The following is a 20,571-nucleotide window of genomic DNA, read 5'->3' as shown; positions in this document are numbered from 1 at the left end:
CAGACTTTCCCCCACAGTGCATCAGGAAACAGTCCAGAAAATTGTTCTCTCCTTAGTAATACAGCATATATTGGAAAACCATATTGCTAAGCTCATGCTTCTGGAGCCATCCAATATGAACTAAAGTCAGTGGAGTTTCTGCCATACATTCCAGCAAGCTCAGAAGCTAAAGACTTATTGTCACTTAAAAAATCAGCATTTGAGAAATACAGATTAAATTTTACCCCCGTGTCTTCCAGTAATGGAGTTTTGAAATTGACTCCACTGGAACCTGGACTTTACGAGGGTTCACTCCAGATTTTTTTTTATAGTACTCCTTGTTTTTCTCTGTGTTTTTCAGTCTTTAGTATTCACTTTTACAACACTTTGCTACATCCATTAAGGACTGCTTTTCCCCCACTTTGTAATGCAAACAAGAACTCTCACACGGGTCTGTTAATCTGTACTGCCAGGAAAACACTGACTGAAAAGATACTTGCAGTATCTTCATAAGAGCTGACAGCAGCATTCTGAATGCCCACAAGAGGATAATTAGCAGCTCAATTTTATGTGCACTCACAGCTGAGAAACTAACAAACAGAGAATTAAAACATTATTATTTCAACCCAAAGAGCAATGCTAAAATAGATCCTGACAGTCCCAGGATTCTCAACTTTTTAACTGTTTTCTACTTCTCCTCCAATAGCAGAACACCATTTAGTATTAAATAACCTTGTTTATGTTGCCAGTGCTGAGAATACTGTGGTTGCTAAAGCTTACATCCTTCTAAGGGACAATGAACAAACCTATGGAACAGACATTCATCACATTCAGCCCAAGAACTCTTGAGCTGAATGCTGGGAAAATAGTAGAGTTTGTCCACCTTTTTTATTATTTCCTGGGGAAATTGCCTACAGACCTGCTGGAGAAAGGATACTAGACTAGTTAGTGTTTTAGACTGCACTACTATGGCTGGTTTTAAGTAGTTTTATTCCTGTTTACTAAGTAATATACCTTTGGGTGATCTTAGCAATAAATTCTAATATTGTTAATGGCAGTGACTAGTTCCCATTATAGCCAAGGGCCATCTCAAGGTTTGATTCAGCTGCTTCAGAAGAGGAGTCTGGTACAACTTGGAACACCTCAGAATACTTTATTTGACTTCTCCAGAGCACACAGGTCTCTCCTCACATCCACTAGTGCCAGCTAAACACTTCAAATACTCTATAGTATCTCAAATAGCATTAGATACCTATTTTAAGCAACTAAATACTTCTCATGATCAAGAGAGCCAAAGGAGCCAGAAGAGTTACTGAATTTGAGGGTAAGCTGAGCAGTTCCCTGGGTGCTGCTGACCATCAGCACTGACTACATCTTCACTCAGGACAGCAGGAATGCAGGCACTTGTTGTAATGCAGGCACCTACTCACATAAAGACACTGAAATCCAGATGTCTATAGGGCACAGCTGAATCCTGCTTTCAGCTTTAGATAGCCTACTTGTGCCTATAAGCTAATGTGCTGCCCCTCCTACTTGAGCTGTTTCTATACAGAGGCTGGGTTTTACAAATGGAAATTAATTTGTTATTTTTTGGGGTTTTTTTCTTAATTTTTTTTATAACACACTACAGAGTAAGAATATGGGCACATGAATCACTGCAGCATAAATGAGCACAGCATTTTAAAGATCAGTAGAAGCTTTCTGCTAACTGTTGCAATGAATGCTTTTTCTTGGTAACACCTCATTTCACAGCAGAAAAGTGCTTAAGCACATCCTTAGCATTAAGAAATTTAACACCCACTGACTTTAATAAGAACTAAGTAATGTTTTTAATTGCTTTGTTGAACTATAGCAAACAGGAGCTGGAGGAAGGTAAAGGCAAAGAAGAAATTCTGTTACTCTAGAAAATGTGGGTTTTTTCCCAATATCTATAGTTACATATTTTGATACAAGAGAGAGAAGAGCTAAAATTCTGGATGGTTTCTATCTTTTGGTACAGACATATTCTAAAGAAATAAGAATTTAAACAAAAATTAACAATATTTTTGAATGCTATTATAAAGATATTGAATATACTTACCAGCAATCATTTCAACAATCCAAAAATCTTAAATATGAGATCTCTTTTACAGAGCAAGACTGTATCTTCTTACCTATCTATGAAGTCCTGCAATTAATGCTGATATTATCAAACTTTCCTTTAAAAAATGCCTCTTCAAGACCATCACCATGATGATAATGTGCAATTCATATTTCAGTCCCTCTATCTGTCAAAGTCATTGTCTCTGAAACTGCAGATGACCGCAGGGATTTAATTCTACATTTAAACCTTTATAACCCCACTCTCACATCCCTGCCAGTAATTCTATTCTGTGAGCTGCCAATCACTGACATCTGCTACAAACAGGATGTTAAAAAAAAAAGGGAAGGAAGAAGCCCATTTCAATCTGTGTTTTCACTTTTTCTAACACATCACTGATAATGGAGAGAAAGGGACAGGGCTCTTTTAAATCTCCCTAAGCAGACCATGGGGTAGTGTAACTACAACAAGCAGGCCTTACTGCACAGAACAAATCAGATCCGTTTTCACTACTGGAAGTACATCTATGTGACAGAAGGTATCATATAAGCAAGGCAAGAAGAGAAAAAGGACCAAATCAAACAGAGCATCCTTAGCAGCTGCTAGGGACATGCCATCCAAAAATCACCGTAATGCAGGGAGTCCTATTAGCCCATCTGGGTGCTCCAGTCTGGGTGTGCATTTGAACAGCAAGAGATGGCCTGACAAGGTCCACATAGAGGAGGTGGTTTGCCATAACAAGCCAAAAGCAAAAAATTTTTTCCATCCTTTACAGATGCTATGGACCATCAAGCATCTTTCTGCAGGCCCAGCAGGCTTTGCCCAGTCTAGAGGAACGACTGGTACTGTGAAACGGGTAAGTGCAAGCTCACTGGCATGTTTCATACTGCCACTTTAAAACTATCAAAACTAAAGAAAGGTGAATGTAAAGAAACTATTACATTTCCTCTGCACAGTAAGAACACACTCTGAAAACCCAGTACAAAAATGCTGATATTCTTTATACACTAGAAATTTTCCCTATCACAGGATTAGGTAATTTGCTTTTGACAAAAAAACCTTCCCAAGGCTTGACTGCATGGTGCTGGAAGGATCTTTTTTTTCACCAAATCCTACACACTCTCTTGGATGCACAGACCCTGCTATCTGTGTGGTGACTTGAGAAAGAGGTTTCTCTTAAATGAGTTACTGCAATTCCCACTGATGTGAAAATGGGCTTTTTTCCTGAGGCAATACAGCTCCTGGTTCTAAAACTGCAAGCCATGACAACTTCCCCGTGTCTGTCTCTTCTGTACTCTGCATAGATGTTGTCACGTCTGGTAAGTGCACTGGGCCAACAATATCACGACACAATATTCCCACAATTCTAGCTCCCATTCCCAGAGCTACAGGACTTCCATAATTCATGCAGCAATCTGTCCTCTTGACTGTGATGAAAGGAAAATATTACCTGATATAGCCATTTTCAATCCTTTCGATATCTTCATCGGCAGTTCTGACAGCCAGGCTGTGCATACCAGGGTAGGAGTGCTGGGTGTTGATTTTTGCCATTTTGCTTTACATATCAACATCTAAATGACAGTTGAAATGGGAAAAAAATTATGAAGGCTACAAAAGAAATGTGCTCAGTACTTAAAAAGAGTTCTTTATGAAAACAGTGGAACAGCAAAAAGCAATTTCAACCATCTGAAGAACAGTCAGTGATATTTACACACACATACGACATGTGTTTCATGATTTATTTGCAGCAGACAGAAAAGAAGTGTTAGTAAAGACTCATCATGACCCAAGAAAAAGGGTTACATGACACCATATTCTTTTCATCTCCAGGCTTTATGGACTACCTATACTGTCATACCTATTATCCATAGTGAAATTGCATTTAAAATCTCATTAAAAGAAGGTTAGTGAGAAAGTCAACCAAAAAAAGCCAGGTAATACATGTGCTAGGACAATCCATTCCACTTTACATTGATTCCCCAGTGCTAATTTTATCTATTTTATGATTAAGCTCTTTATTCTAAAAATCTGTATTAACCAAGCAGATAATTAATGACATTTACCCCTTAGCTTAATGCTGTAATTCTATATTATAACCCATGCTATAAGTCTATATTATTAAAACTCTGCATTAAACACACACTAGGGGGTTTTATTACTATGCTTCAAAACAGTCTGTTAAGATATTTAGCAGCTCATCTCCTGCAAGTTTTAAAAGATTTATCTGAATTCCTTTCCAGATTTGACCTTCAATGCCTTTCCAAATTCATAACACATCTACCACTTACAAAATGAGTTTAAAGACTCAAGACAAGTGTCTTGCAAATGAAAAACTGAAAGACTTTCAGGGAAAGCTTTGAATTTTTAAAAAAGAAAAAAAAAAAGGTTTTGAAACGCCATTCAGGAATTATTTTTGTTTGAAATATGACTAGAATTAAATTCTCACAGGATCAACCAACTCCCTCACACTAGGTAGTGTCAATTTTTCACCTGTCATCCTGTGTCTCACTGACCACACAAGATCCACCTTCAACACCAAATGAAATATAGATCTTTCAGAAACTAACTCTATGACCTGAATTATTCCTGAAACAAAGCCCACTATCCATTATCAGAACATTATGCACCCACTTTCTTAAAAAAAACCACCTGACTTACTCTCCACTCAATTCCCAGACAATTAAAAAAAGATATACAACTTTCAAAATTATTTAATATATTTTAAAGTGGTTTTTTTTGTTGTTTTTTTTTTTAATGAAGAAATAATGAAATTACCCTAGAAACAACTTTGGGCATCACTTAATATTCAAAATTTTTATTAGTATTCCCCATTATTAATTTTGCCTCAGTGTAAATCAGATAATATCTGTGTCTCGCTTTAAACTGAGCCTTGTTCATGCTGATTAACTGAAGTTTTACTGGGGCAAAAAAATGGGCATTTTTATTACATACTGATAAAAAAAAAATTGAATTCTTTCAACCCACTCTCAGATTGGAATGCTCACTCAGAAGAATTAACTTCTAAAGTGCAGATAATTTATGTTAAAAACATAACTCAGAGTTTTAAAAGTTTGACAGTGGGAAGGATTATGCATAAGTAACAAAGCATTAACATTTTTCCTAAAGATGTAATTTCAGAGCAAATTTAGTACTGAGTTAAGTTCTGGACTAGTTTTGACACTTAAAAGTTACACTTACCAGTTCTGGTGACTCACAATCGGATTGATGTCTACCTATAGCAGTTCTTAAAAACAAGGGTAACCTGGTTTATAATCTCCAACAAAGTAAGCAACTCTGTTAAAAAAAATAAAGCTGTTAAAACAATGAAAGCATGAGATAACAAACCCCTTCTGAAATCTTGGGATGACATAGATAATTTGCTACCAACACCATGGATTCCCTCACTGAGAAGACACATTGCTTCTGAAACTGGAGATTAGTGAACAGTGCCTCTCTATGTTTTAAACACTGTAGGTGTTGCACCTGGATTTCCAGATGCATTTGTGCATCAGTTCCCGAAAGTCTGGTTAAAAAATATCAAGTACAGTATTTCTTTAAATGGAAATGCCTGTAATTGGATATTACTAATCTGGAATTAAACACTTTTAATAGATACTGGAATTAGATATTCCAAACCTCCTGTAAGCCTTGAGTGTGCCAGTGGAGCACTCCATACAAGAAACCTTATCTAGACTTTCAAAAGCTATGCCACTAAAGAAGAAAAAACAAGTAATAGGATATGAAGCCAAACATATTTTGGACTAAAAAAAACGAGAAGACAGAAAGCAAGAACAGGACTAAATAGTCACCTTCAGCACTGCAGAAGTTTAATAACAGTACTCCTCAGGACTCCATAGGAAAACCTGTTGTTAATGATGCTGATGGAAAGAAGAAGTGGTGATACACTAAGATGGTACAACAAGATACAAAAAATGGTATAGGCAAGAGAAACGAAATGAGTGCAGGGAACCTCAGGGTGGCCAACATCAACTACAGCAATTTCTCAATATGATAAGTGATGTGCAACACAGGCAAATGGAAACCCATGAATACAGGTGAAAAGCATGCAAATTACTGCCCTACATGGCTCCAAGTGAACCATATGCTCTCAGAAAGGGCACCTCAAAGGGTAGTTTAAGATATTTCAAATATTAGGAAGAAATTCTTCAATATGATGGTGTTGAAACACTGGACCATGTTGCCCAGAGAAGCTGCGGATGCCACATCCCTACAAGTGCTCAAGGCCAGGTTGGATGGGGCTGGGAGCAGCCTGGTCTAGTGGGAGTTGGAACTACATGGTCCCTTCCAACCCAAACCAATTTATGAATTTATGACACAGGTATTACAGCTCAGTGAAACAGCATGCTCACTGCTGGGCAGGTTTGCTGACACAACAACTGACAATGTATACATGGAACATATTAATGACACAAAAAACACTAAAACTGCTCCATGAAACAACAGTGCAGACTTATCTGGAACACCTTAAGTCCTTCTCTTAAACAGAAAAGTAAAGCAGAATAACAGCATGGCAAGAATGTTTAAAGACTTGGAAAAGGGAGAGGAAGAAAATGGGGCCTGCTCATCCTGGAAAGGTGAAAACTAAAAAGTTACAAAATAAAAATATGTAAGTAAAATTTCAGGTCATTTCAGATCCCTTACAATCATTTCAGCTGCAAAATTCATGTTCAATATACAGTGTGGTCTGAACTCTTATTCTGCACTATACTGGAGGAAAGGAGAGGAAAAAATTCACAGAAATACAACTCTACTGTAATTAAGCAATAAAATATATTTTTGGAAGGAAGTAGGAAGAGTGGATGAAAGTGTGGTACATGTGCCCAGCTGTGGCAGAGAGAGACTGAACACAGGACTGATAGAAATAACCAGTGAGGTAATTTGGGTACAGTGCAGGTGCTGAGACCTTCCTGAAGCAACATGTTTTGGCACTGTATAAAGCCTATTAAGTTCTGAAAAATTACCAGCTATCTGATGAAGAAGAAATATTTGTTCCTTCCAGGCCTCTAAGAACCCTAGTGATAAATGTTTTTAACAGTCAAGGGAGGAGATTAGCATTTCAACACAGAATCCAAAATATGCCAAGTAACCAGCTAAGGAGCAGTTTAACATGAGTCAGCCAGCAGGAAAGTCCTGAAGAGTCATGAGGCTCTGCAAACACCTTCTGCAGGGCCACAGAGAGACAGCTCCAACCACGGGGGACCTGCAATCCTAAAACTGCCACTAAACACTGTTTCTCACACGCAGTTTTAAGAAGTGAGTCGAGCTCAGCTTCATATTTAAAACCATGATTGTTACATGGTTGAGTGGTGGGTTGGCCTTGGCTGGCTGCCAGATGCCCACCCAGCTGCTACTACACTTCTCAGCAGCCCAGTGGGAGAAAGATGAGAAAGCTTATCATGGGTCAAGAGAAAAATCAGGAAGAAAAAGGACACTGGAAAATCAATTGTCATCACAGGCAAAATGGGCTCAAACTGGGGAAAACTCAGTTTAGTGCAAATTAACATAGAGCTGGATGGGGAGAAACAAAGGCAAAACACTCTACCACTCACTTTTCCCCAGATCCAACTTTACCCCTACATTCCCAACTCCTCCAGCTCCTCTACCCTACCCAAGAGCACAGGGGCTGGGAAATGGGAGGCTGCAGTCAGTCCATAATGTTTCCTGCTTGCCACTCCTTCCTCCTCACACTGTGCCCCTGATCCAGTGTGGGTCCTTACTGCAGGCTGCAGTTCTCCACAAACTGCTCCAGTGTGGATCCACTCCATAGGCTGCAGTCCTTACAGGATAAACCTGCTCCAGTGTGCCTCCTCCACGGACTACAGCTCTTGTCAGGAGAGCCTTTTCCTGCACAACCTCCTCTTCACTGGCTGCAGTCTGCTTGAGGAAATGCCTGGCTCTACCCCAGGGTACTCCATAGAGGATATCTGCTCCATCCTGGTTCTCTCCAAGGGTTGCAAGGGAATTCTGCTCCAGTGCCCACAACACCATCTCTGCTCCTTCCTCTCTGACCTTGCTTTCTGCAGAGATGGTTTTCACCTTTTTTTTTCCCCTCAGTCCCCACACACTGCCTTGGTGGCATCCTACTTTTCCCTAAGTGCTTTTCCCTAAAGCATCACCATTTTGGCCACAGGGGATCACCTGGAGCTGGCTGGAGCCATCTGTGTCCAGCACAGGCAGCCCTGACTGCTGCTCACATCGGGCCCCACGGCCCCTGCCAGCCCCCGGGCGCTGCACCCACCCCACACTGGTACCTGCCTTTTATAAATAATATCTCCTACCTGGCAACTACACTCCCTGCTCTGAATATTTAAAGCTAATAAATTACACTGAGGGTAAAACTTGATTACCTAAAGGCTGACAAGTCTAGTAGATCCATATTAGGCAATTAGAACAGGTATTTAGCTCAAAAGTGATTTAACAAGAGAAAAAGATGGACAGACAGGCACATAGTCCTCTGAGCCTCAATCTAGTCACCCAGCAAAATAAAACTTGAATCCCTCCTAGCTCTTGAAAGATTGGCATCTTTAACAATGCGTTAAGCAGAATTTTAACATGCTTTCTCACCTAGTCTTTTCTTTCTTGCTTACAAATTACTTACCTAAAAGAGATTAATAATTCCACACTCAAGAATATTGCTTTTCAGTGCCTAAATCACTGAGATTGAAACTACAGCTAAATGAGACAGATGTATTATCCTACTAAAAATGCAACAAATTACGTACATTAGTGATAGCACTCCCAACTTGAAATACAAATGGTCAGGGACTTTTTCATCTTCCTTTTGGATTCAATAGCAACTGAGATATTGCGTCAAACTATTTTAAAGGCACTGCCTGGTATAAAAGAAGTATTTTTAACAAGACAGATAGTTGTTTGACAAATATGAGTTCAAGTAACATATGAAAATTTCGGATTCACGTAAGTATTTCCCAATTTTGAAAATCAGGTTCCATTTATCTCTTTAGAACTACATCATTAAAGGCCCAGAACTAGAGCTACGAAGGCTGCAGTATCTAAATTGTAGGAGCTCTGCTATCCACTGGATTTCCTGAAGTAAAAAAGCAGGAAAGCAGGAATAAGGCACTAAGAAGGAAGCTACATATATGAAATGACTGAAACTAAACTAGGATACTGAGAGTAACTGGGCTTCTATCCCCAGACCAAAAGGAGTGGCACCCAATTCACAGCCATAACTCCCCTCTTTCTCAAGTCAATTCACCTGTCTGCAGAAAATTGCATTGTACTGAGCAGCTGCACCTCAAAAATGAGAAACCTGTCAAGTCTGCTTCAAATTAAGCAAGGCAAAACCTTTTTTCCAGAGCCCCCTACCAGCAGATTATGAGATACAAATAACTTTCTCATGGGTTTTCAGTGCTCTGAGAACACCTATGGCACCAGGAGTATCTGTTTTCAGCACCCACTACTATCTGCACACAGTCAAGACCTCTGAGCAGCTTTGTGGCCTGGGTTTCAGACAATTTTGCAACTTCTCAGCAGGAAAAAAATACAGCCCACAGGCACACACTTTAATATTACAAGTTATAACAAATTTAGGAAGTTGATGGCTCTCTGCTAAGCCATCAAAGTGAGCTCGGCAGCCTGTCAAAGATCTGTGAAGGATCTTTGAATTACTGTAGTCTCCCTCTCAAAAGCACTGAGAGTTCACATTTGGGCTACTCTAGCAGCTCCCTTTTGGGGCAGAATATGTCAACCCAACCTAACTTAATTCAAAATTGTGAACTGGCCAAGAATTAATACACCTGATAGAAAGTAAATGTAGTTGTTTATCAAGTAATAATGATAGATCAAGCTACTTATACCACCACTTAGTATTCTTAAAGCTTAATTGTTAAAAGGACCACAGGAAGAAAATATGGCAGAATTCAAAAAAGAGATTTTCAAGGTAAAATATGCATCACCATCACAAAATAAAAGATGACTTTACGTATGATTTTATAATGCATGCTATGTGTCTGTGTAGTTGTTAAAATACTGTTGTTCTTCAAGCTTTCAGCATTTTATTTATTGCTATGGAAGCAATGATAAGCTGCATAGGATCACTTACATCATTTTAGTTAAGACATGTTCCAAATCCTCACACAGCCTCTCAGGTTCAACCCTGATAAGTCTTTGGGATTTATTCTGGGATCTGACCTCCACCTACATGATCCTTGTTATATCACTTGCTAATAGTTATAGCTCAGCTGTGCATTATGTATCTTGTGTGTGCACCGTGTGACAGGAGGCCACAGCTCCAAGGACTCAACCAGTAATGGCAACAAATGCACATCAAAGACTGGAAACTGGAACTTTTGAATAACAAGGAGATTTGAAGACAAGGCACAACCTTTTCTTCAATTATTTGGAGGCTTTAAATTCACCTGCAGACTGGACTCTGGCACACCCATATGGAAATCAGCTTTGTATGAAGGCTATTAGATCAAGCTCAAGGAGTTCAAGGAACAATGAGCCAGTACCAACTTACCCTCACGAATTCATTACAGTTAAAATCAACTATTCTTAAATTCTAGGACCTCTTTTAAAAGGATGCTTTTCAAAATTTATTACTCTCTGCTACATTATATTGCATTTTCTACAGTCTGTGAGCACTGACATCTCCTGAGAATGCACATAATTTATATGCATAGCCTAGTAGCCTCAGTACCAACCAAGGATGTCAAATACTCTACCTTTCACAGGTACTTTAGATGTGCATGCACTTCACAAAGCAGTGCATTATTCATGTATGTATAATTTATAGTTTTAGAATGAAATACACTTGATTACCTTTCATCTATTTGATGGCTCAATCTCTAGCACCTTGTAGTACCAAAATAATCATTTAAATAAACTGAATTATTTGGACCAAGTTTCCCTTCTGCAACTATGAACTATTAGCAATATAGTTCAATTTTCTAAGATCTACTGAAGTTTTCTGCAGACCATCTTCTGCAGATGAATTCTTTATTAGATTGGAAACTTTTCAGTAGAAACTAGCTGTGGATATTGAATTTAATACCATAAATTAAAAGACAGTAAATTAAAAATTAGAGCTGACTGAACAAGCAAGTCACATCATGTTGTTTCTGTTGCCTGGACGGGTTAACTTGGTGCAGGTATCCATGTTTCTATACATCAAATGCAAGGCTTCTGTAGCCACTGTCTAAAATTCAGGGGTTCTGCCAATGTCTCCTGTCAGCGCAGCTGTCCAGGTAACTCTTACAAGAGAACATAGCAGGGGCATGAATACAGCATGAACACAGCAGGTTTACACTGCCTGTAAAATAAATATGTGTGTTTGGACGTGTGCACCTGCGTACCTGTGGATGTTACATGTTTAAACTCACTCCCTGCCCGCTTTATGTAAACTATCGGAGCCATCCCATTTGGCTGGGGAAGGGAAGCACGAGAGGCAAGGCGCGTCACGTTTCACAAGCCGTAACGAGGCATCCTACCGGAGAGGATTTAAGAGATGCTAATGAAAAGAGATGGCAACATTGGAGAAGGCTGCAGGGCAACGTGCTGAACCAAAATGACTGAGCTTGGGTGCAAATTGGATGACAAAGGCTGGGATACACAGAATGCAAAGCTGAGACATTCTGATATGAAAGAATGATGTATAATTTTTTAAAGCTGTGAGGAATTCTTCCCTCAAGTTCATTCACTACTTGTTTACCATGATTTCCCTTGCTGATTCAACATCCTGACAGTCCCATTTTCATTTGTAACATGTATATTTCTAATCAGATGGTTTTAGCATGCATACTCAAAGAAAACAACATGAAAAATACCAGAGGGAAAAAACCAAAGACTGTGCTGACTGAAGGCACACAGTTATGCTATTTCAAAATCTGTAATATCTGAAACCACAGATGTAGTTTTACTCAGTTTTAAAAATGAAAATTACATTTTAAATACAACAATCCTTTAACTATTTGCTTTGAATGCAGCAACTATGAATCTGGAAAACAAAATATAGTTTCAACAAGTAGATCAACAGGTACCAACATTTACATTTAACATAATTTCCTCAAAGATCTAAAGTAATGTTCACATCACTTTTCCTTATCTTCTTTAGACTTTTCCTGTTGGTAAATGAGGGCACCTTGCATTAGAGAAAGATGCTGATTATAGTTATTACTGTATCTTCTACATTCTTAGGTAGACCATGGCCTGGATTACAGTACAGGACTTTTGCAAAAGATGTCATATTTCTAGAACCAAGGTCAATTTACTGGAAGCACCAGGAATCACTGGAAAACTATTCCCTTTCACTGCTTGTAGTATTTGCTAGCATTTTTTTATATAGTGTTTGACAGCCTTATGCTTACACCACAGACACCAGACAGCGGAGAAGTTAAGAGACACGGATCAAGCTAGTCAAATTAAGCATCAGTCAACACGAGTGGAATAAGTCCCCTCAGCCCCACTCCTGTTCAGATTTGTGCCCTGAATCCAACTTAATTTTAAGTACAGAGCACTTCAATTAATCAAAGCATCAATCAGTTCATCAATTAATCAAATTAACACTTTTCCTTAAAATTAATCAAGTTTACATTTCCATTTCAAGCTTTTGAGCTAAGGCTTGAAGTCTATTGCAGGACATGATGCCACTCTCACGGGCACGACATAAAGGGAGGCTTACTGCCTCCTGTTTCACACTCACCTGCCCACGCTCTCCTCCGCAGCATCCGAACTCTGGCGCTCCGTCCGTCAGTCCGCCTGTCAGTCCGCCTGTCAGTCCGTCTGGCAGTCTGCCTGCCTAGATGCGGGGCCCCGGGGCGCTCTCCCCGCGGGCAGCGCTGCCCTTGGCCGGCCCGGACGCGCTCCGGCCGCGCCGGGAGCCGCGGCAGCGCAGCCCGGCCGGCCCGGCGGGGGCGGCGGGGCAGGGCAGGGCCCGCCGAGCCGCCCCTCCGCGCGGCGCGGGCGGATTACGGCCGCAGCCCGAGCGCCTAAGCCCGGCTCACCGGGAAAAGCCGCTCGAAGGGCTTTGCGATCCTGTTAAGTTCTCGGAGAGGATCAAGACGTCAAAGGGGCTCGGCGGCGCCCCGGCACATTTCGTGCCACGCCGAGGAAAGTTGGGAGCCCGCCGCGGGCAGGGAAGGGCAGGGCCGGCCCGGGGCCGCCGGCGGAGCGAGGACCGCAGGGCGGCGATGCCAGAAGCGGTGGGGCCGTGCGGGCGGCCACACGCCCCGCTGCCCGCCGCAGCCGCTGTCCCCGGGCGGGCCCGGGCGGGCGCTCAGCCCTGCTCGCCGGGACAGGCCCCGCGGCCCCAGCGCCCCTGGGCCCGGCAGGGTCCGGCTGCCGCCTCCTGCTGCGCGTCGGCCGGGAGAGCCCGTGCCGAGCGGGGAGGCCCGGCGGCGGTCCCGGCCGCGCTCGGGAGGAGAGCTCGGGGCCGGCAGGGAGAGCCGGCTCCTCTCCGCCCTCCCCTCGCACACACCGCCCGCAGCTCCCTCATCTGCGCCGGCGGAGGGGCCGGAGGCAGCGGGGATGCTCAGGAAGGCGGGTGGGGACGTGCCGCTGCCAGCTCGAAGCGCGTCCCTCTCAGCAGCCGTCGGGGAATGGATTTCCCGGGCCTCTGGCTCCGCCGTCCCTGCGCGTCCTGCCCGATGGGGACCCCCGGGGGATGGTACCCCACAGCCGCCCCCAGCACTGCCTCTGGGGCCGACACCCTCTCCATCGTGAGAGGCGCTTCTCCTCGCGGTACCGATGAATAGGTTTCTTCTTAGCGTGCTGGCCCTGGCTCTCTGACCTCCTTGAGGGTGCTGACCCTCATTTTCCTGTGCTGAAGCTCCGTCAAGGCTTTCACAGTCTGCCTAACTCCACCTGTCCTGTTCTGATGCTGCTTTTCACAGGGTTCAGAAGAGCTGGAAACAAAGAGTGTGTATGATTCATAAAATGATTCTTCAGCTGGGAAATGTCAGCAGAAGCCATGTCATTCCTAACTGAAAGGCTGCTGCACTATGCTGCATGTCAATTGAGCTAGATTGAACACCACAGGACATGAGAAATGCATTCTAAGTGCTCGGGTGATTTTACATAAGAAAGATGAACCACATCACACAAAAAGGATTGAAGAGAGAAGAGTACCATGGCCAATACTCTTAAAAACCCATCAGAAACTCGAGGTGTCTGTCTCCTACAGCTGTCCCACCAGTCTTCAGAGTAACAGGGTTTTCGAGGATCAGAAGCCTAGGCAGAAAAGCAGAAGGCAGAAAGCATTTGAAGAGCATCCTTTTTCATGTCCTTCCCTGCCGGGCTGACCCCTCAGGAGTAGTCCAGGCATTCTGGACGCACCGGGACCGCAGCTAATCAAACCAGGTGTGCACCAAATGCCAGGCTGCTGTTGTCCCTCCAAAGGCTCAAGCACTGGTTGCACTTCCCAGGTGTCACATGTAGATATGAGCCCCTTGCAGGTCCTGGCTTCCTCCTCAGACGAGGTCTGGTTGCACATCTTGCCCTTGTGTTCTGGTTGCTACGTGAAGGAAGCCTGTTAATGGAACAGAGGAAAAAGCCTTGGAGACTTCCAGAAGGTCCCAGATCTGGATAGTGAGCGGATCAGGCTGAATCAGCAAAAATGAATGTCCACATCCAGAATGGCATCACAGTCTGTCATTGCTTTCAGTGGTACTGCTGCAAGAAATTCTGGAGAAAAGACTATGTTAAAGTTGTAATACATTTTCACAGTACCTCAAAAACAGTTGCCTAGGAATTGAAGATGACAGGAAAAAAAATCTGTTTTCCTTTTCCATTTTCAGAATTGTTAGGTATAAATTAAAACATGCTTGTTCAGGGAGCAAATAGTGCTTCTTTCCAACATTTTCATAATTTCAATGAAATTTTCTTTCCAAGTTTAGTTCTTACTTCATTTCTACAATCATTAAGCCAGTCCCCTGAGAAACATCAACAAGTAGGTCCAACCTGCTGACAGCTGCAGGATATCATCCATCAAAATTATAATGTTCATCAGGGCATTACTGATGATTTATCTCAGTGACCTAAAGTTGTCTTAGATAGACACCTCTTTAAAACACAGCCATGACTTACCATGTCTAATTTCAACAAAGTATTTTTCAGTTTAATATGCAAACTAAAGGTTAATTTTGTGCCACAATATCTGCAATTAAGCAAAGCTTCCATGATAATTTGTGACTGGAAATGAAAATTAATAAGAAAAGGAAAATCTGAACTTCCAGGACAGTTGTACTTCAGTGATCCTGGTGGGTCCTTTCCAGCTCAGGGTATTTTATGATTCTATATAATGATGTTATCCAAGGAGTGAAAAAAGCATCCTTTCACTGCAGTAAACTAACTGCAAGTTCTCAGTTGCTCTAGACTGATATAGGTCCCAGGTCCCAACTCAACTGATATAGGTCCCAACTCAATGGAATTGAGTTTATTTACACTACCTGTAGTTTTGTCTACACAGCTCCATTTTGAGCAGCACTGACATTATTCTGATAGTTCTCTCAAGACTGCTGTGCTCTGCAATAAAGCACTGCTGGGATGCATGACAAAAGAATAAGGCTTAATAAATAAATAAATAAAGGAGTGTGTTGCAAAATCTCATTTTCTTCAAACTGAGAAATTATAATTTCCTGTTTGCATCTGCCTTGTTTGTTCTGATTGTTCCACTTCAGAGGAATTAAATGAACAAAGATCTGCGAAATAATTGGACTGAATTGCCAACCTTAGAAAAGCTCATTTGGTTTTGTTCCCAAGAGAAACACTGATTAAATCTGCCTTAGGAAGCCATTCTCATTTGAACAATGTGAGTTATGATTTGGAGAGGACCTGCAGAATTGGAGCTCCACTGAACTAAACTGTGAACCTAACATGTGCAAATGCAAGACAAAAATATTCAAAAGACAGAATAAATAGAAACAAACAATAAAAACATCCAAGTGAGGCATGTGAAATCCACATGACAGGTATTTTTATCGTTTATGAACAGCTTGATCCTGTGAGGAACTGACTACTGTAGAAAACTGAACGTAACCAAGCTGCTTTCCTAACCTAGCCCCTCTAGAGCCAAGGATGTCCTGATAAATAAATGCAAAAGGTCACAGATACCTGTTTAGTGTTCTACACTGTAATCTCCACATTGTCCTAATTTTAAGTGAACAAGCTCTATATATTTTACCTTATTCTGCACCACTGGGGTGAGGTGTAGTAAAGGAGAAAGATAGGAGTCTGGTAGTCTTTTTTAACCAGAATTAATGAGCTTTTACCTGGCTTGAATAAAAATAAATGCTGAATGCAAAGTAGCTGCTGTGTCCCTTTGAAATCAATGAAAAGCATCCCAGGTTTGAAAGCATCTGTGAAAAGCATCACAGGTTTTGGTGTAACAGGGTTGGGTCCTTGTTGCATACACGAAAGCCTTAGCATCCACCTAAAGCCGGTCATTTTGTCAAGCAGAATCCCAGTGCTAGCCATTACAGGCTGAAGTATCCAAAGAATGACTGCTAACCTTCTAACTTAGTTTGGGGTTCCTGCCACAGCACATGGAGGCATTTGCACCAGAGCAGGGCATGGACGGGTGAGGAGCCTTCCCGAAGCCTGCTGTCCCAGCGAGCGCTCACTCAGCTGCAGCAGTTCTGTCCCACAGCATTTCACAGGTGCCCCGGACCCGTTCTCTGCCAGAAGAGAGCCCTGAGGGATGGGGAGTGCAGGGACACTGGCTCCTGGCCTGGGAGACATGTGGAAATTCCTGCTGACTGCAAGCCTAGCTCTGAGTTCCCTTAGCATCTTGTGTGAGTCAAACTGCCTGGAGCCACAGGCTCCGTGAGCCGTGCAGAAGTGCTACAGACAATCAGGGAGCTGTGGAATTCTCCTGTGAATTTTCACTCTCCTCTATTGAAACAAGCACGTTTGCAAATGCAGCCTTGTTAATGTTCCCCAGGTGGCAAGCTTCAGATAATAAGTATACACAAGAGCACTCTGTTATGATGGTTCTCAGGACAGTCCTATCCCTTAGTGAAAATAAAACTATCCTGCTGTCTCTAAGGGAATTTCAGCAAAATGCTAGTCAGGCCTGAGGCACTGATGGGGAGACAGCCCAGCTCCTCCAAACAGAATAAATTGACATTTCCAGTCACATAATGGTGGTCCGTTAGCAGCAAGCTCAGGAAAGAAAGACACTTACGTGAAATAAAAATTAGGCCTTAAAAGCCTTTCCCATTGTGCTATATGATTGCAGCCAGTGCCATTCCTGGGCCTCGCTAATGAGTCTGAGAAAACCCAGCTGACAGTCTGCAGCCAAATGTTGGTAATCACAGATTAAAGACATCTCTTTTATGAACTCAGAAATATCATTACTTGGATCTAACAACAGCCTGCACAGGCTCTGTGATGGATTGTTCTGAGATACAGGAGACAAATGATGAGTGGTAGATCTCAAACTGCTGTCTCTAAGCCCTGTGCCGAGTTGTAAATTTAGAACTAAAGAAATCAAAGAACTAAAAAATGTGTATAGGAGCCTACTGGGAGCTAACAGCTCCAAGTGTCCTTGTTCTGACCCTCATTGTTCTGACCCTCACTTCAACAGCAGTCTGAGTAGTCAAATGCCTCTTAGGAGATAGCAGTGACTTACCTCAACAACTGAGGAAAGAGGAGAAGAAAGATCCTATCCACTTCATTTTAGGGGTTGGAACTAGATGATCTGTAAGGGCCCTTTCAACCCAAGCCATTCTAGATTCTATGATTTGCCTTGGAGTTTTTTAGGCAACACCTTTTATTTCCATCTGCTGTATACAAGGCTTGAGGTGTAAGATATGTCTCACTAATACTCATGTTACAGTAGTCATAAAAAGCAAGTATTTGAAAATGTGACAGAAAGTTCAATAATTCAGTAGAGTACTGAGTTCTGCTGAATCTTCATTTATCTGGCACTGTTAAATGTCTCTCTAGGGCTTTCTGTGGACCAGAGATTAAAGCAGGGCAGGAGCAGTCCAGCTCACGCAAGTTAGATAACGCAGAGGCAAAATGCTGAAATAAGAAATGCTTTTAAAGAACAAATATCACTGGCTGGGACAGGTAGGAACTGTCGTCTTATGAATTAGAAACAACCACAGACAAAAAAGGCAAAGACTCAGGAAATATTTGCCAGTGGGAGCATTCTGTATGCAGGCTTTGCTTAAACAAGCTGTCTGAGAGCTGGGGCCAGTGACTGATGTGCTCCTTTGCTGAGGTACCTGAACTGAGCATGTTACTGACCCTCACTGTAATCCAATCTGTCTAAGATACAGGTTCCTGCTGGATGACTCTTTTGTCTCTCTTTGGGGGAGATGCCTTCTTTTGTAGTGTGAGTGCCAGGCTACCCATGCCCTATCTCCTTTTGGCTTACACACACACACATGGCTACAGCATGGTAACTTACCGTGGCCTGGCATAGCCCAACAGAGCTAACCAGAATGCAAATATTCCCCCAGAGAGTGAAATCATTCTGTTTTCAAGCCAGCTTGTCCTAGTTCCACACCAACAGGAGTTTTATTTCAGCAAACTAGTAACACACTTTAAAGTACTGTTACAGTAGTCAAAGACCTTCCATAGCAGTAACTACCAGCAAAACCTGTTTCAAAGTTGATGCTGCCAGTGCATGAGGAATGAGGAGGACTTTTGAGGAGGAGCTGAGGGAGCTGGGGTTGTTTAGCCTGGAGAAGAGGAGGCTCAGGGGGGTACCTTATTGGTGTCTACAGCCACTTGAAAGGAGGGTGCAGCCAGGTGGGGGTTGGCCTCTTCTCCCAGGCAGCCAGTGACAGGACAAGACAAAACAGCCTCAACAGCCTCAATTTGTGCCTCTTTCCCCAAGTAGACCTGTGGAATTGCCTTGGGGGTGTTACAGCTATTTTTATGGGGCTCAAGGCAGGAGTATCAAGATGCCTTTGCCAATATCTCTGTAGCACCTATGAACACTGTTCTGTTTCTTGTCAACCTAATGTCATATTCAGAGGGACATCAAGGCACTGTAATGCAGCACTCTGGATTAGCAGTCTGCAAAGAGCTTGCAACTAATCTTCTGATGTCACTTGAAAGTCAAATGAGAAATGGCAGCACAGCTGGCATTGGGAAAAGGGATTTCCCAGAATGGTGCCTTCTTTTCAGCACAGAGAAAACTCAGGGAAAACTCTGAGTGGTTTTCCTCAGGGCTAGAGACAAACCCAGTGAGGGTTTTTTTTGGGAAAAAACTTCAGAGGCTGGCAGTAAAACAGAAGAATTTATGAGATTAACACTGCTAAAATCCCGAGTGGCTAATAAGGTTTAACAGTGCTTGCACCTTCCCATGCACAGAACAACAAATAGTGGCTGATCTGATGCTGGTAATGGTTAGAAGGGAAGGAATGATTTCACAGAACATATTCTTTAAGATTAGCTTCCCATTTATTGCCTCACATATAGAGAATAGCCCTGAAGGACGAGGTTGATGAGCTTAGCAAGCAGCATTCCTAAAGTTTATCCTTAAACCCTTCTCTTGCCAAGGGAGGTGGGGATTGCTAGAAAGCATGATGTGCTAGGTGTTTTATACAGAAATAAGGAGATTAAAACTGAGCTTCAGACACTTGTGCCACTGAATGTCTGGGAAGGAGAGCTCTGCAGTTTCTTCTGCCCCTTCCATTGCCTTACAGTTGTCTTTTCTAGAGAAGAGCTAAGAGTCCTTTTGGTGTTAGCACCCTTCTTTGAGTGACAAATAATATTTAATTCTAGGGCTATTTCATTTAGGTTGCTCTTATCCTCAAAGCATGGCCTGATCAGTATAGAAACAGCTGGTGAATGGCATGTGGCTGTAATTCAGAGGTAAGCAAGTCAGATGTCTGGTTTGCATGGCAATTCTGAGTCAGATAGCTCATTCACACGGACTCTAAATACAGAAGAGGACCATCTTCTCCAAAATCAAAACCTTGAAATGTGAGCAATCATCATTCACAAGGAAACACCATCCAGCTTTCATAACTATGTCAAAAATACAACATAAAAAATGAGACAAGTCAACTTCAGAAACTTCTGGTTGCTAAAGTAAACCCCCAGCATTCAACAACATCAAATTGTGATCAGGCTGTTCTTGTCACTTCAGGAATCAGAGTTATTTTCAAAAATAAATCATAAAGATGTATACTATGTCAAAACTATTGAAAAGGGACATTGCAGTGTGGTTTTTTTTCTGGAAGATGTAGGGAGGTTGGGTGACTAAGTCACTGCTGCACTCATTTCAAAGAATAACAAAACTAAAATTAGGACAATAGTTTAGAAATTGCTCTACCACACCACAGTCAGTAGTCCTTTAATAGTGGCTATGTTTTGTTTATGGATAATATGCAGGAGTGAACAGTAGAGGGTGTTAGCTTAAAGGAAAACTTGAGTTAACTCTGTGGAATATGTCCTGTTTACTACAATTCACAACAAGAAAAAATCAGGTTCTGGAAGTATCTTGTGTCTTGGTGTAAATGGTACTAGGGAACCTGTCTATGACCTCACCTCAAGACCAAAGTGAAGGA

General features: G+C 42.1%; 1 protein-coding gene across 2 annotated transcripts in view; it reads right to left on the bottom strand.

Moving 5' to 3' along the window:
• CNGA3 (cyclic nucleotide gated channel subunit alpha 3) overlaps window positions 1-12,841 on the bottom strand; it is a 30,332-nt gene extending 17,491 nt beyond the window's left edge. For both annotated transcript variants that reach the window (XM_005516521.2, XM_088052090.1), the window contains exons 1-3: window positions 12,747-12,841; window positions 5,258-5,353; window positions 3,510-3,630 (exon numbers count right to left, since the gene is read on the bottom strand). In XM_005516521.2, coding sequence (XP_005516578.1) covers window positions 3,510-3,610 — 101 coding nt within the window. In that variant the 5' untranslated portion in view covers window positions 3,611-3,630; window positions 5,258-5,353; window positions 12,747-12,841. The remainder of the gene's footprint in view (window positions 1-3,509; window positions 3,631-5,257; window positions 5,354-12,746) is intronic.
• Window positions 12,842-20,571: the final 7,730 nt, after the last annotated feature.

Source organism: Pseudopodoces humilis, chromosome 2 (assembly GCF_049639895.1).
Source record: "Pseudopodoces humilis isolate 2021_Gansu_Grassland_sample_001 chromosome 2, ASM4963989v1, whole genome shotgun sequence".
NCBI classification, from domain to species: domain Eukaryota; kingdom Metazoa; phylum Chordata; class Aves; order Passeriformes; family Paridae; genus Pseudopodoces; species Pseudopodoces humilis.
This window is presented reverse-complemented; position numbering and strand designations above follow the sequence as displayed.